The sequence below is a fragment of the Ziziphus jujuba genome, chromosome 8, assembly GCF_031755915.1.
Source record: "Ziziphus jujuba cultivar Dongzao chromosome 8, ASM3175591v1".
NCBI classification, from domain to species: Eukaryota; Viridiplantae; Streptophyta; class Magnoliopsida; order Rosales; family Rhamnaceae; genus Ziziphus; species Ziziphus jujuba.
In genome coordinates, this window is record NC_083386.1 from 6508112 (window position 1) to 6521209 (window position 13098).

Below are 13098 nucleotides of genomic sequence, written 5' to 3' on the forward strand. Positions count from 1 at the left end.
TTGAATGCAAATTTGGCGGTGAAAGCTGTACTCTTCCTGTTGCTGATAAGGTGATGTTATCAATTCTGTCATTATTAATGAAAGCTGTTAAAAAATGGAAATCTTCTGCATTTTTTCTAAAGGTGTTAAATCCAACTACTTTTCATTTATCTTTTTTTTTTTTGGCTTAAAACTACTTTTCATTTATCAGGTCTGTTTCACTTTACCTTTTTTGATAACAATGTTTTCTTTATAGTCCTACATGCACAATAAATGTGACAAAAAATATAATTTTTTTTTTTTTAAAGAATTAAAACCAGGGTCTTATCATGTTCTTGTTAATTTCCTTTATTTTCTTTTGTTTTACAAAGAAGTTTTTTAAGACACAAATATTCAGAACTGGATTAAGAATGAGCTTCACCAACTTTGACTCTTAGTCAAGGCAAGCATTCTTTCTTTTTTTCATATATATAATATTTGAAAGAAAATAAGCACAAGATGGGTGAGTTTTTTGGTAAATTGGGAAGAAAAGTATCAACCACATAAAATAGATGGAGAAGCAACAGAGCATGATGTGTGTATGAATAAATAAATATGTAAGTGGATATAATAAATGGAGTTAATGGAAGATAAATTGAAGCCGGCAGAATCCAAAGACGAACAAAACATAGGCCGTGCTTCTTAAAAAACTATGTTCACGAGCAACCTACAAAACACAATGCACAAATCGATGCAAAGTGTCAGGTGAGCCTGCCTCAAGCCTAGGTATGTGTCATTTGCTCCATTGTGCATGCCTGATGGAGTGAAGTGATGGTGACTCATATGATCAGGTAGGTCCCATTGAATTCTGTTTTCAAGGGTTCTCGTTTACTCATCATCCAAATTGTAAATAAGGGATTAAACCCAAAAAAAAAAAAAAGGGCAAAAACCAAATCCATATATTGAATGGTTAAAAGTAAATTAATGACAATTTATGAATCTAAAAGTTGGGTTGAGTTCCAATGTGAAGGGTAAAGGATAACAATCAGATACTTCCAAACCTTACTTTGTTGGTTTTACATTTGAGGCAGGAAAAACTTGTGAACCTCTAGAATCCTTGTAGGAGAGAGAGAGGAAGAAGAAGTTTTAGTCCCACATTATAGAATAATCATCATATTTATGGAACTCATTCACACCAAAGTTTTCCCGTTAAGGAAATGCCATTTCTTGAAGTTCAAACCATTTGGGATTGTGTATTCCCTGTTGTTCTGTCCTCTATGAGTGTTTTCATGTTCTCTTTTTTTTTTTTTTTTTTTTTTTGGGTAACAATTTTTCATGTATATCTTACTAGTCAATTAATAACATTGTGTTATAATTACCAAAAAATAAAAACTGTGCATATAAAAAAATTTAAAAATGGCATGTCATTGATTGATAGGTGGGGCAGAGCTGCAGAGATTATATTCGCTTGTTACACGTGTACACTGTAATACTCTATGTTTTTACAATAATATAATATATATGCAACCATATACAAACAAATCCATCTATTTCATGGGGAAAAAGGATCCAAATATGAGAAGTGGAATGTATTGAACATGCCAATAAGGAAAAAACAAAGCAAAAGTTTGTTAGGAGTAGACAATTTCTAGTAATGGGAGTCACGGGTGGGGCTCTGAAATTGGAATTGCATTCCATTTGATTTGAGTCACGGGGTGAGTCTCTGAATTCTAAAATAAAGTGCTTTTTATACTTTACACATGGCTGTTCAAGATTCTATTTTCATCATTCACTTTCACAATTTTTGTAGATTTCTATTAACCACTTTTTACAGTCACATGAAGCTATTCCACATTAAAAAAAAAAGAAAAAAAGAAAAAGAAAATCTAAAAAGTTAATCAGAGACTAGTAATATTTGGAAACGTATGATTGGGTGGTCATTAAGCATAGGTGCATTTCTTAGAGTTTGTAAAAGTTTTGCAAATGCCAAGACCCTGTTGATGCATATGTCTTTGTGTCCGTCTTTTCTTTGTTTCTTTTTTATGAGTCTGTTATTTTCTTCCATTCTATGGTAAAAGCACACGTTTATGTTTGAACAGTAGGAAAACAATCATGTTCGGAAACTGAGATAAGCATTTGGACTGAGCAACCAAAAAGTATGCCGTCTTGCCTACTCAAAAATCTGAAAAACAAGTACGCTATCTTGCAGACGGAAATTTCTAGCTCAACAAGTTAATAAAAAAGCCTATGGTTATAACTTATTAGAGAAAAAAAAAAATTAGTGAAAAAAGAAAAGAGATATTAATTTCTATTGTTTTGTTAGGCGGAATATATAGAGAAAGAAAATACTTCAGTTAAAAAGTCAGGATGAAAGGCAAATATTAGAGAAATTTTATTTTTCCATATAATCAAGTGAATCCAAGCTCCAAATCTCATGGAAATAAACTCATCCAATTTCCATGTCTTAATCCTCTGATAATTTGATGATGGCTTAAAAGGTAAATAACTACAAGCCCTCTTTGCATAATAGATATGTTAACTCAAAAAATGCCACTCAAAGATTAGATAAATAATGTTACAAAAAAATATATTTTAAACTCTCAATGAAAAGAAAGAAAAAGAAATGAATACATTTACTCTCATCCCAATCAATCTTCAGGCACATATCTGTTTCTTCTAGCACCAAAAGCAATTCTCTGTACAAAGAAGTAAACACAGAAAAATTGGTCAATTAAGTTTTTCACATAAAAAACATTTCAGAATGTTTTGAAACCGTATTTGAGATCAAAATCCATAATTGTAACTAAACACATGGCCTTTTTCTTTCACTTAACTGAGAAAATTTGAGTGTAGGCTTTCAAGCCAGTGAGAAAACGGATGTAAGTTGGCTTCGTGGATCCATTGGCAAGGATGGATCGAATGTTTGGAACGAGATACTCCGCAACCTGATAACAGCGACAACTACATAAATAATACAAATAAAAGAATAAAAAAAAAGATGCAGAAAATTAAACCAAATATACAAAATTGATCTTCCATTCCATGTACCTGCAAGTCATGCAACCCATGTTTACAAACATAGCAAATATAAGCTCATTTTCCTTTCTATGACATCTACAAATAATCTCGAACATCAATGATTGAGGTAGATTTTACTAAGCCAAATTATATAAGGTAGCAACGATTCATGACATATTGACATATAATTCGTGAATCATGGGTAGCTGACGTGGCACTGTAATTCAAAAAGTAATAGGAAGCAGTCGTAGTCTCGTTGGAGGATCAACATGGTAATCAAATAACCATGAATGACCAAAAGGCTTGTGGATTGTTTAATAAGACATTAGTAATCTTATACTCAACAGTAAATCCCTGAAAAAAGAGCAACATCTTACCACTTCAGCTGGTTCTGCCAAAACATTGATAAAAAACTTGGCCTGCAAGAAGTAAAATAATTTGATTTTCCATCAAAAGCATGTCTAAGAATAAACATACAAAAGTGTAATTCTTATTTGACCTGCTTTGTAGTTGCACCAGACATGAGAAGATCAGTTGTGACCATTCCTGGCTGCAAAAACAACAAAAAATTAGAAAGAAAGTAAAACATGTTATGCGTGTCTACAGTGAGCGATAAATGGTTAAATCATACGTTAGATTCTTCTTTTGCTTCTGTTCCTTGTATATTAATTTATAACAAATACAAAAATAGAATTAAGAAAAATTGTAGTTTATTGTTATTCTTGAAAATACTGTCCAATTAGTATTTTTCTTTGAGGTAAAAAGAAGTATAACTACACAAATTATGCACGAACATACCGAAAGGTTATGCACAACAACATTTTTGACATCTTGCATCCGCAATTCTGCCTGTGAAAAATCAGGGAGCTCTTCATTGTGGAGTTTAAAAGTAATATATTCAGAAAGAAACTAACTTTGCTTACATAAGAGAAAAACCAGTAGAGCATGCACCTGTAATGATTTGGTTAAATGTACCACACTGCGTTTTGTTGCCCCATATGCAGCAAATCTATGAGAAAAAAAAAAAAAAAAAAACATAAATAAGGAAATATAAAAGAATCAGATAAACAGAGAGGAAAAACCATTGTGACAATCACCACAAAGTCTTGCTCATTAAGTGTACGGTAATAATATACATTATACCAAAAAATACAAGTGAATCATGATTTCATAATTCTTGACAATTAGTTTCCACACTAGCATCCAACTGTGTGCATCATCTGAGACCAAAGTCATCAAAGATTCAATGAAGAGCTATTTTAGGCCAAATATGGAGTGTCTGGGTGGTTATGATAGACACTAAACCAAATTTCTGAATGGCCATTGATGAGGTGTTTGGAGTGAAAGATTGCAGCAGGATGGAAATTAAATGAAAGGATACTGCCATCCAATGCAAAGATTTATGGTACACATAAGATGCGGGAGGTGAAGGATAATACAAACCAAATCTTTCTTCGTAATATTACAGTAACTGCAAACTAAAATGGCACCTCGGGGTTGGTCTTCCATCTGAACCAGCTCCATCAATGTTGAAAATATGCCCTCCTCGAGGCTGGTTCAACATCATCTTTATCGCCTACGGGAAGTCAAAAGTCATGTATATATATATATATACATATATCAGCCTAAAAGAATTGCCAAGTAGAAAGAAAACTTCTCACTACCTCTCGGCAACAGATCATCAATCCAAGAGAATTTGTAGCAACAACTTCACTGCATGTAATGGAACCCCCACAGTGATCACATGTATGAGTATAGATGAGGGAAAAATATAAATGAAACTGAAACGAGAAAGAAATCATGAAAGGGGGAAAAAAAAGGAAAACATGAATTTAAGAAAAAAAAAAAAAAGAAGAAGAAGAAGAAGAAGAAAGAGACTGACATGAGATCTTCATCTGAAGCCTCTGCCAGTGGTTTATAACTATATGCATTTGATCCTGCATTATTAATCTGCATATTCTCAAGATGCAATAAGATATAATTGAACCTTCTGAAAATTAACACACAGTAAAACTTCAAAAATGAAAAGAACCACAAAGAGAATTGATTGTATGTACTGCAAATCAAATTCTAATTATGTCTTCTTTTTTTTTTTTTTTTTTTTTTTTTTTTTATTTTCCATGTAAAATCGCATGTGTGTGTGTGTGTGTGTGCGTTTTATGTGAAGGATGGATACATTGAATATGACTATCTACATGAAAGCATTTGGACATTTAGATTTTGGAATAGACGAAATTATCTAAAGAAGACAAAATATCTGACATTAATACCCATATATCAATGTATCCGAGGCTTCTTTGTGCAAATGCAACTAAATCTTTCACATCCTGTCCTTCTCTAACATCACATTGAGTACCCTGTAAAGAAGGTAATTACTAAGAAACAACAACATATATAATGAAGCAACAGACTAACCCAGTAGAGAACTATGAAGGAAAATTATGAAGAAGATAAAATAGAAAGAAATATTTAACAAATATGAAAATAGGTACTTAAGGAGGTACCCACACATGCTGCTCCCCAAATTCTTGTCTAAGTTGTTGGACAGCTGATTCCACACCATCTGCTGGGATATGATACACCAAAAGATTTTAAGCAATTTACAGAGACCAACCATTTGGAAAACTCAAGTTTAATTTCTCAAACCACAATTTCTCCTTTCTGACAAGTATATTTGCAAATATGGTGATCAATTTATATGACAGAGAGATCTCAAATAATACGGACACAAGGTCAGTTCTTACCTGATCTTGAGCAGATTACAACATTGTCACCTGCTTTTAGAAACTCTTTGGCCAGAGCATATCCTATACCTGATTCAAATATAAGGAATAAAAACAAAGCTTAGAACAGAGCTTTTCGAATAAACAATCTCAATGCTAGTTGAGTGAATAATTCTGTAGCTAAACTTTTCCAAATCATAAATAAAATGTCACTTGTCCATGGCTTACAAAGATTAATTTGAACTGAGAAAAAGAAAAAAAAAAAAGAAAAAAAAAGGGGCAATGAGAGGAGCTACATTACACAACAAGCAATATATGCAAGTATTAAACAATAAGAAAAAAGAGAGAAAAAAAGGTAATATCTTTTTCTAAACGAAAATACAAAAAAGTACAGGACTTTCATATTAGTTCTAAACTTGACTTGTAAATTTTTCCCGTCATGCGCAGCCTAGCCTGGTCTGTATCCCAGTAGCTTATTAAATCTAGATTAGATCCTTTCATGTACGAAGGTACTCATTCCAATATTTCATTGAGATATCTAAGTATAGGCATATTGTATTGAAATGAAATTGCTTATGATTTTCCATAATCTGACTAACCACTACTAGAGCAAACGTAATGTCTGGTATCAATGTTGTCTGAAATCCCATGTTTGAAATGTCCTTTTTAACTGGTTCTTGACTGCTAGAATCGCTTCTGCTCATCGTTACTTTGGAAAAAACAAATGCTCCTTGAAACAAAAAGACTTGTTGGATTACAGAAGCAGAACCATATCTTCTAATAAGGTCAGAAGAATAAAAACTTTTAAAGTCTGTCAACCCTCCAAATACTCAATGAAAAAATTGAACTTTGACATAATTATTTATACCACAATCTGTTTATTCATGAGAAATTCCTTTAGAAAACAGAGAGAAATTAAAAAACACATAATAATCAGTGTAGTGAAATTGTTTGTGATTAATTCTTCTCAAACTTCTTACAGCAAATTGAAAGCCTACAAAACAATTAGTACTGGAATATCACAGTAACAAAACCAGCAGAAACCAAAAAACTAATACAAAAATAAAAAAATAAATAAATAAATAAAAATTAGAACTTCATGCAGCAGCACAATTAGCAAAGAAAAAAACAATCCCAAAAGCCAAAAAATGAAAAAGGGACTGCGAACCTTTGGTTGAACCGGTAATAAGAACATTGTAGGGGGGCAGCATAGGCTCTCTGTTGATGCTGGGTTTGGATTCGGACCTTACAGTCAGAGAATTGAAAACCCATTTGCCATACTTGCTCATCAGATGGTGAGGAGGAGTTTGGCTGAAAGAAACAGTGGGAAAAGTACTGTGGTAGAGAGAATGAGAATATGGGTATTGTTGAGACAGAGGAGAGTGTAAGAAATGACTGGTTTTGGAAGAGAGAAGAGGAAAGAAAGATGGGGAAGGAAGATGGAGGAGAGAAGCACAAGTCGTCGCCATTGTTGCAAGCACTGAAAGCTTCAAGCTTCACAGTAAACTGTAGAGCCTACCACCAACTGCCTTAGCGCACACAGACACCAGCCGATAAACACGTGTCTCTACATTTCTTGTACGTACTTGCTACATTTAAAGTGTGTTTAGCCCAAAATTACCTTATCTCATACCTTCGATTTTTCTCACGAAAGAAGGTAAAGATGATAAGGGCATTTTGGGAATTTTAGGTTGGAGGGGTGTATAAAGAAGGTTTTGGTTGTTTACCTTTGACTGTCGGATATAAAAAATAAAATTTTGATGTGATAGAGAAGATTGCTTACTTCGAAATTAATGGGCGTTTCACGCTGGGTTATACATAATTATAGATAATATTTTTATGAGTTATATTTTTTCTCAATATATATATATATATTTATAAATTATGTGTATTCAAATAACATATCACTATATATGAACGCCCTCCTTGAACATAACAGAACGGTATAAAATACATATTTTCTATTTTCTCCTCAAATGTTATATATCCATGTTACAATATCCCCTTATATCAACTTCATAAATCTTCCAATGAAAATTAAATAAAATGAGAAAAAAAAAACACAAGTATATGATATGCTAAACAATCTTAAAACAAAAAATTATTATAGATAACAATTTTGATACATGAAAATTGATAAATAATAATAATAATAACACACAATTTGCATACACTTTCTATATATAATCAACTTGATGGCTTCCTATTAAAGATACTAGGTCCATAGGTAAATTTCAATAAGAAGAGGGAATTGCATCAAAACAAACAAAGTAACTGGAATACTAGCCAGAAAAATTATAAAAAACGCAACCCAAGATTTCTTATCATCAAGCATCATGGAAACAGCAGCACAGAAAGTTATCATCATTGCAGCAATAGAGAGGAAAAGTGTGCCAAGACCAATCATGAGCTTCTTAGGCAAGGATTTGAGGAAATCATCTTCAGCATTTGTTGCAGTGAGGATTCCCAAGAACATCAAAACGGAAGTAGTGGAAGAGAAAAGCGAGATTGGATCTGATATGATGAAGAGCATGAATATTTTGCCATCAACAAACTTTGGGAAACCAGTTTTTTCATCATTTCCACCAGGAACAGTGAATGTTGCAGCGAACATGATTGTAACAATGAGTGCACCAACAACAGTACATGAAGTTGCTGTCTCTTTCATCCATTTTTCTCCCTCAGATAACAATTGTTTGTGTTCTTGTCTTGGTGTCAAGAACTCTGAGTTTGTGTGTCCATGTGTCCATGGAAGTACAACTGACTCCACCTCCTGTACATATATGGTATGAATATTTGTCTATAATTAATTTAATTGATAGAAAACAGATTTATATATGTATATATATAGACATTTATATATATATATATATATATATAAAAGGATTTTATGGTATGAACATCTGTACTTTATTGTAGTAAGAACATTCTCAAAGACATAATTTTTTCATAAACTATTATTTTTTAAGATATCTGTATCATAAAAAACTTCTATATATATATATATATATATAAAAAATGTTATAGCAAAAATATATAATTAAAAACTTTTTATTTCCCTATATGATTTGGGGAAGTTCCACTTTAGAGCCCTATTATATATATTTTAGTCCAATCATTTATTTATTTTTTATTTTTTATTTTTGTTAAGGATGTTAATGGTTAGAGGGTACTAAAATATAACATTTTTATAAATTAGTAGAGGGTTTAAAGTACAATAAAATTAAAACTAGAGTCTAAAGGAACCAAATAACAACAAATTGTTGTTTATGTGGGATGGAGACTAATGCTAGTCAAAATGTCTAGCTGTCGCAAAATGCAACAAATTTTAATTTGAGAATCTAAATTAAAATATTTTAAATAAAAATCTAAATTAAAATGTTTTAAATTTGAAGGATGCAAATTTAACTTTTTCAAATTAAAGGATACTAAAATAAAAGTGATCCTTATTTGAATTGGCCAACTACTAATTAATGGTTGTTGTTTTTATAAGAAAAAGTTAATAATAAAGCCACTATTATTATATTAGACAATAATCTCAAATTCTAGATTTTTGCTAGAGAAAATAATAATTTTTCCACTATATTATCTCCTTAGAAATGCATGGTTAGCTAAAGAAATTAATATCTATATATATATATATATATGTATATGTATTACGTACCTTAAACCATTGTAATTCTCTCTGCATTTGTAAAGCAGCTCCTGAAATACGATCAAGTTGTGGGTATGGCAATAATAAGCCAGCCATATGTAGCATGTTATTTCTATCTGCATTTATATGATTTATTGCTATTATTTTGGGGCGAACTCCATGAATAAGGCTAAAAATATTTGCCTGGCGACAATAAATTGCAGCCATAAATATGTTCCTCCCACGGATATCGTAGGCCTCCGCTAGATTGGGAATCGACTTTAATATACTTTTAACAAATTCAAAATTTTCCTTTTCCACAGCTTTAAAAAGTGCAGGTATAATATCTGATCTTGATATTTGGATTTCATCTAATTTTTTTATTTCTTCGCACATTCGCCGTAGAAGTTCAGAGGTTTGAATGTGGACCAGTTTCATTTCATATATTTTTTTAAACCTTGTGTAATTATTAATAATGAAAAAAATTATTTTAGCTTGGATGTATGAAACATATAAACAAATAAATAAATGGAAGGAAGAATTTAAACAATAATTGTAATAATAAAAATTGAAATATAACTAATTAATTACCTAAAATGTCGATGCAATGCGATTCTTTGTAATGACCAAACTTCAACATGTAATTCCTTATCTGTTGATTGGCTAATAACTTTGAATTAATAGTATATTTAGAAGAAATATTGTTACAATTATAATTACAAACATTTATTGAGCAAATTTCTAACAAGCTTCAATAACAAATGGAGATTTTTTAGTAAAATTGTATAGAAGCTATCGTGCAAGATTAACATATATGCCTAACCTTTCAATTCTTTAATTTTTTGATATTGTAGGAAATTACTTCAAACCCTGGATCATTGAACAGGTGGAAACAATGGTTTTTGTCACTCTTTTGTATTCATGAAACAAGTTCTTAATATCTTTGACTTAATTTAAATATTCAATGTCATTTACAAGGTACTTAATAAAAGTTTTTTTTTTTTTTCTTTTTCAGATGCTCATTGATATTAATTTTTATCAATTGAATATATACTAAAACTAGAGCAGTTTGTAGAAGTTACCTGCAGGAAATTGTGACAAAGTTTCTCATAAATTTTTGTACTAATTGTACACGTGCTTCCACCTAAATAATCTAAATTAAAATATCGTGGAGAATTTAACAAACCTGAGCTCATATTAGTATTGGTGGAGAGTTTTGTATATATCTCTTTAATGATGCGGTCTCCATCTATAAATATAGCTATTGAAAACAAAGGAATGTATTAATATCAATGTCATATACATATATTTATACAGATATAAATTATATTCTGTATTAATTAATATGATATGTACTAACATTCATATATCCATTTTTGCCAAAATTTGAGCTGACGTCCACTTGGAAATATTGCGAATGCATACACAGGTGTATGAGAAGAAAACATTCCCAAAGTTGTGGCCAACTGTGGACGACGCTGCAGAAGATGCAAAGCAACGTCTACATTGTACATATGAAATGAGAATTTTTAGAATCACCATCCCAAAAAAAAAAAAAAAAGGGCCACAACAACAATAATCATTTGCACCACAATTGTCAAACACCATATATGTTACATATAATAAATATAAGATATGATGATTTGAGTCTGACTATGCATATAATATGTGCATATATGTATTATACTCTTACCATAAAATTTCGTAGCTATTGTTTGGCATACGAGATCAGCAGCATATGCACGATTGTGGTCCGAAAATATTAAATCTTCTATCTGTGTAACTGAATATAGATAACGACCCATCTCGACATGACATTGCCGAAAGGCCCATGTGACCGGGGTGAACATATCACGATCATCGTCAGGCACAGTTGGTAATTTGTTGTTCTTTTTAACCATGCATTCGGCTATTTTGATATTTGCATTGTAATTAATAGCTGTTTTAAGAGCTGTAACACCACTGGAGTCTTTCATTTCCAAGTCTTCTGGTGACATGTTCTCCACCAGTGTCTCCACAATTTCTGTATGTCCGGCCATGGCCGCGACATGAAGGGCCGTCCTCCCTCCTGTACGTGTGATTATTGTTCTCACTGCATTTGGGTATTGCGTAATGAATTCCTTTGTAGCATTTCGGTCTCCATCTTGCAGAGCTTTGTGAAACCGTTCGTATTGTTGGTATTGATCGTTTAGAATATTCACTACAATACAAAAATTACTGTAACAATTTAACTTAATATCAAAGCAAAGATCCATAATATTCAATCTTAATAATTTCTGTTAAAAACATATGGAATGGCTCAATTGAACACAAAAGATAGCCACAGTGGGTTTACATGAGAGAGAATATTAATATATATATATATAATTGAATATAATGATAACCTCCATTTCTATAGTTTAATCTTTTATACGAATGTGTTTAATTCAATGTAATTATTTAAAATTACGATAAAAAGTTTGATTCAAATACAAGTTAATTAAAAAAAAAAAAATCAAATATCATACAAGATTAAATGGTCTTTGGAATACAAGCTAGTAAAAAGGAGAAAAAAAAAATTAAAAAAATCAAATATTATACCTGTGTCGTGGAAGATTAAATGGTCTTTGGGTTCTACAGGCTTGAATCGTAGAACAAAGCTTTCTTAGATATAGTCGTTGCATTTATTGAAGTTCACTATTGTATTTTATTATATAATCTTTTATATGAACAATAGTTTTCTTCATTATTGTATGAACAATTCATACAATAGTTTATATGATAGTTTTCTTCACTATTATATAATCAGATATTGTATAATCTTTTATATGAACAATAGTTTTCTTCACTATTGTTTTTTATTCTAAGTTATTGAAGTTCTTTCTTTAGGCATTAAAAAAAAAAAAAAAGCTTTTTAAAATTGTTATTTTTGTTATTCTTAAATATAGTCGTTGAATTCAAAATTACATTACCGTGGATTATTATTTTTTCTTTTTACTATTCTTTCTCAAATTTAGAAATGGCCCGCTCGCAATAGCTTTTTAGTTATCCAATCAGCACCCACCTCTCAACAGTTTAATCTTTTATATGAATTTGTTTAATCCAATATAATTATTTAAAATTATGATAAAAATTTGATACAAATATACAAGTTAGTAAAAAAAAAAAAAAAAAAAAATCAAATATTATACCTTCGTCGTGGGAGATTATTTCGTCTCTGGATTCTGGTTGAGGCTTGAATTTTGCTTCCATAATATCCCAAGCTTCTTTAGCAGAAGTCATATTTCTGATCTCAGAGAAAGCATCATCGTTACAAGTACTTTGGATAACATGGAGGGCAGAGGCATTCTTGGACCTCCAATACTTGAATTCATCACCATCTTCTGGTTTTGGAGGTTCATCCATGGATTCCACAATGTCCCAAAGATCTTCACCCATCAAGTAGGTTTTCACCCAAACGCTCCAATCCAGGTAATTTTCATTGTCAAGAAGTCGACGAACAATTAATCCAGCTGGGACAACACCTTGACGGCTCATAATTCTAAACATCAACAATAAATTAATATTATTAATTATTTCTTTTTTGATTAAAGACACAATGTAGTATGTGCATACATATATATATATATATATATATATGTATATATGAATAATGAATAACTATTACAATATTTATTGATTTGTAATATAGATAATAAAGAAAATTGTTTATGATCAAAATGCATGAGCCTAATTTAATTAAGGTAGATTTCAATGTGAATGATAATGGAAAAAAAAAAAAATTAT

General features: G+C 31.1%; 1 protein-coding gene and 1 pseudogene across 10 annotated transcripts; both read right to left on the reverse strand.

Moving 5' to 3' along the window:
- Positions 1-2326: 2326 nt before the first annotated feature.
- On the reverse strand, positions 2327-7283 carry LOC107406552 (chlorophyll(ide) b reductase NOL, chloroplastic). Of its 10 annotated transcripts, none has more exons than XM_060819938.1 (13): positions 6868-7283; positions 5721-5789; positions 5481-5539; positions 5239-5333; positions 4859-4966; positions 4641-4689; positions 4467-4552; positions 3928-3985; positions 3792-3845; positions 3476-3526; positions 3354-3395; positions 2793-2903; positions 2327-2654 (listed from the first exon to the last, which is right to left on the reverse strand). In XM_060819938.1, exons 1-13 carry the CDS (start codon positions 7166-7168, stop codon positions 2607-2609), a joined length of 1131 nt encoding a protein of 376 aa, XP_060675921.1. In that variant the 5' UTR covers positions 7169-7283; the 3' UTR covers positions 2327-2606. The 10 variants fall into 10 exon arrangements, 9 of the variants coding, with proteins under 9 accessions (XP_060675921.1, XP_060675926.1, XP_060675919.1 ...); XM_060819943.1 differs by having other exon boundaries at positions 3796-3845; positions 5481-5542; positions 6868-7282; XM_060819936.1 differs by having other exon boundaries at positions 5481-5542; positions 6868-7281.
- A 603-nt stretch (positions 7284-7886) lies between these two features.
- Positions 7887-12849, reverse strand: LOC132805024 (ankyrin repeat-containing protein ITN1-like; annotated as a pseudogene).
- Positions 12850-13098: the final 249 nt, after the last annotated feature.

Bases quoted from the DNA above. Each gene is read 5' to 3' on its own strand.
- LOC107406552 (XM_060819936.1), bottom strand. From the start codon at position 7,168: ATGGCGACGACTTGTGCTTCTCTCCTCCATCTTCCTTCCCCATCTTTC. The intron at 5,543-5,720 runs GTAAGAACTGAC...ATCATATCCCAG, and splicing joins TGTAATCTGCTCAAGATCAG to CAGATGGTGTGGAATCAGCT. The intron at 2,655-2,792 runs GTTAAGTGAAAG...TTCTTTGTACAG, and splicing joins CCTACACTCAAATTTTCTCA to AGAATTGCTTTTGGTGCTAG.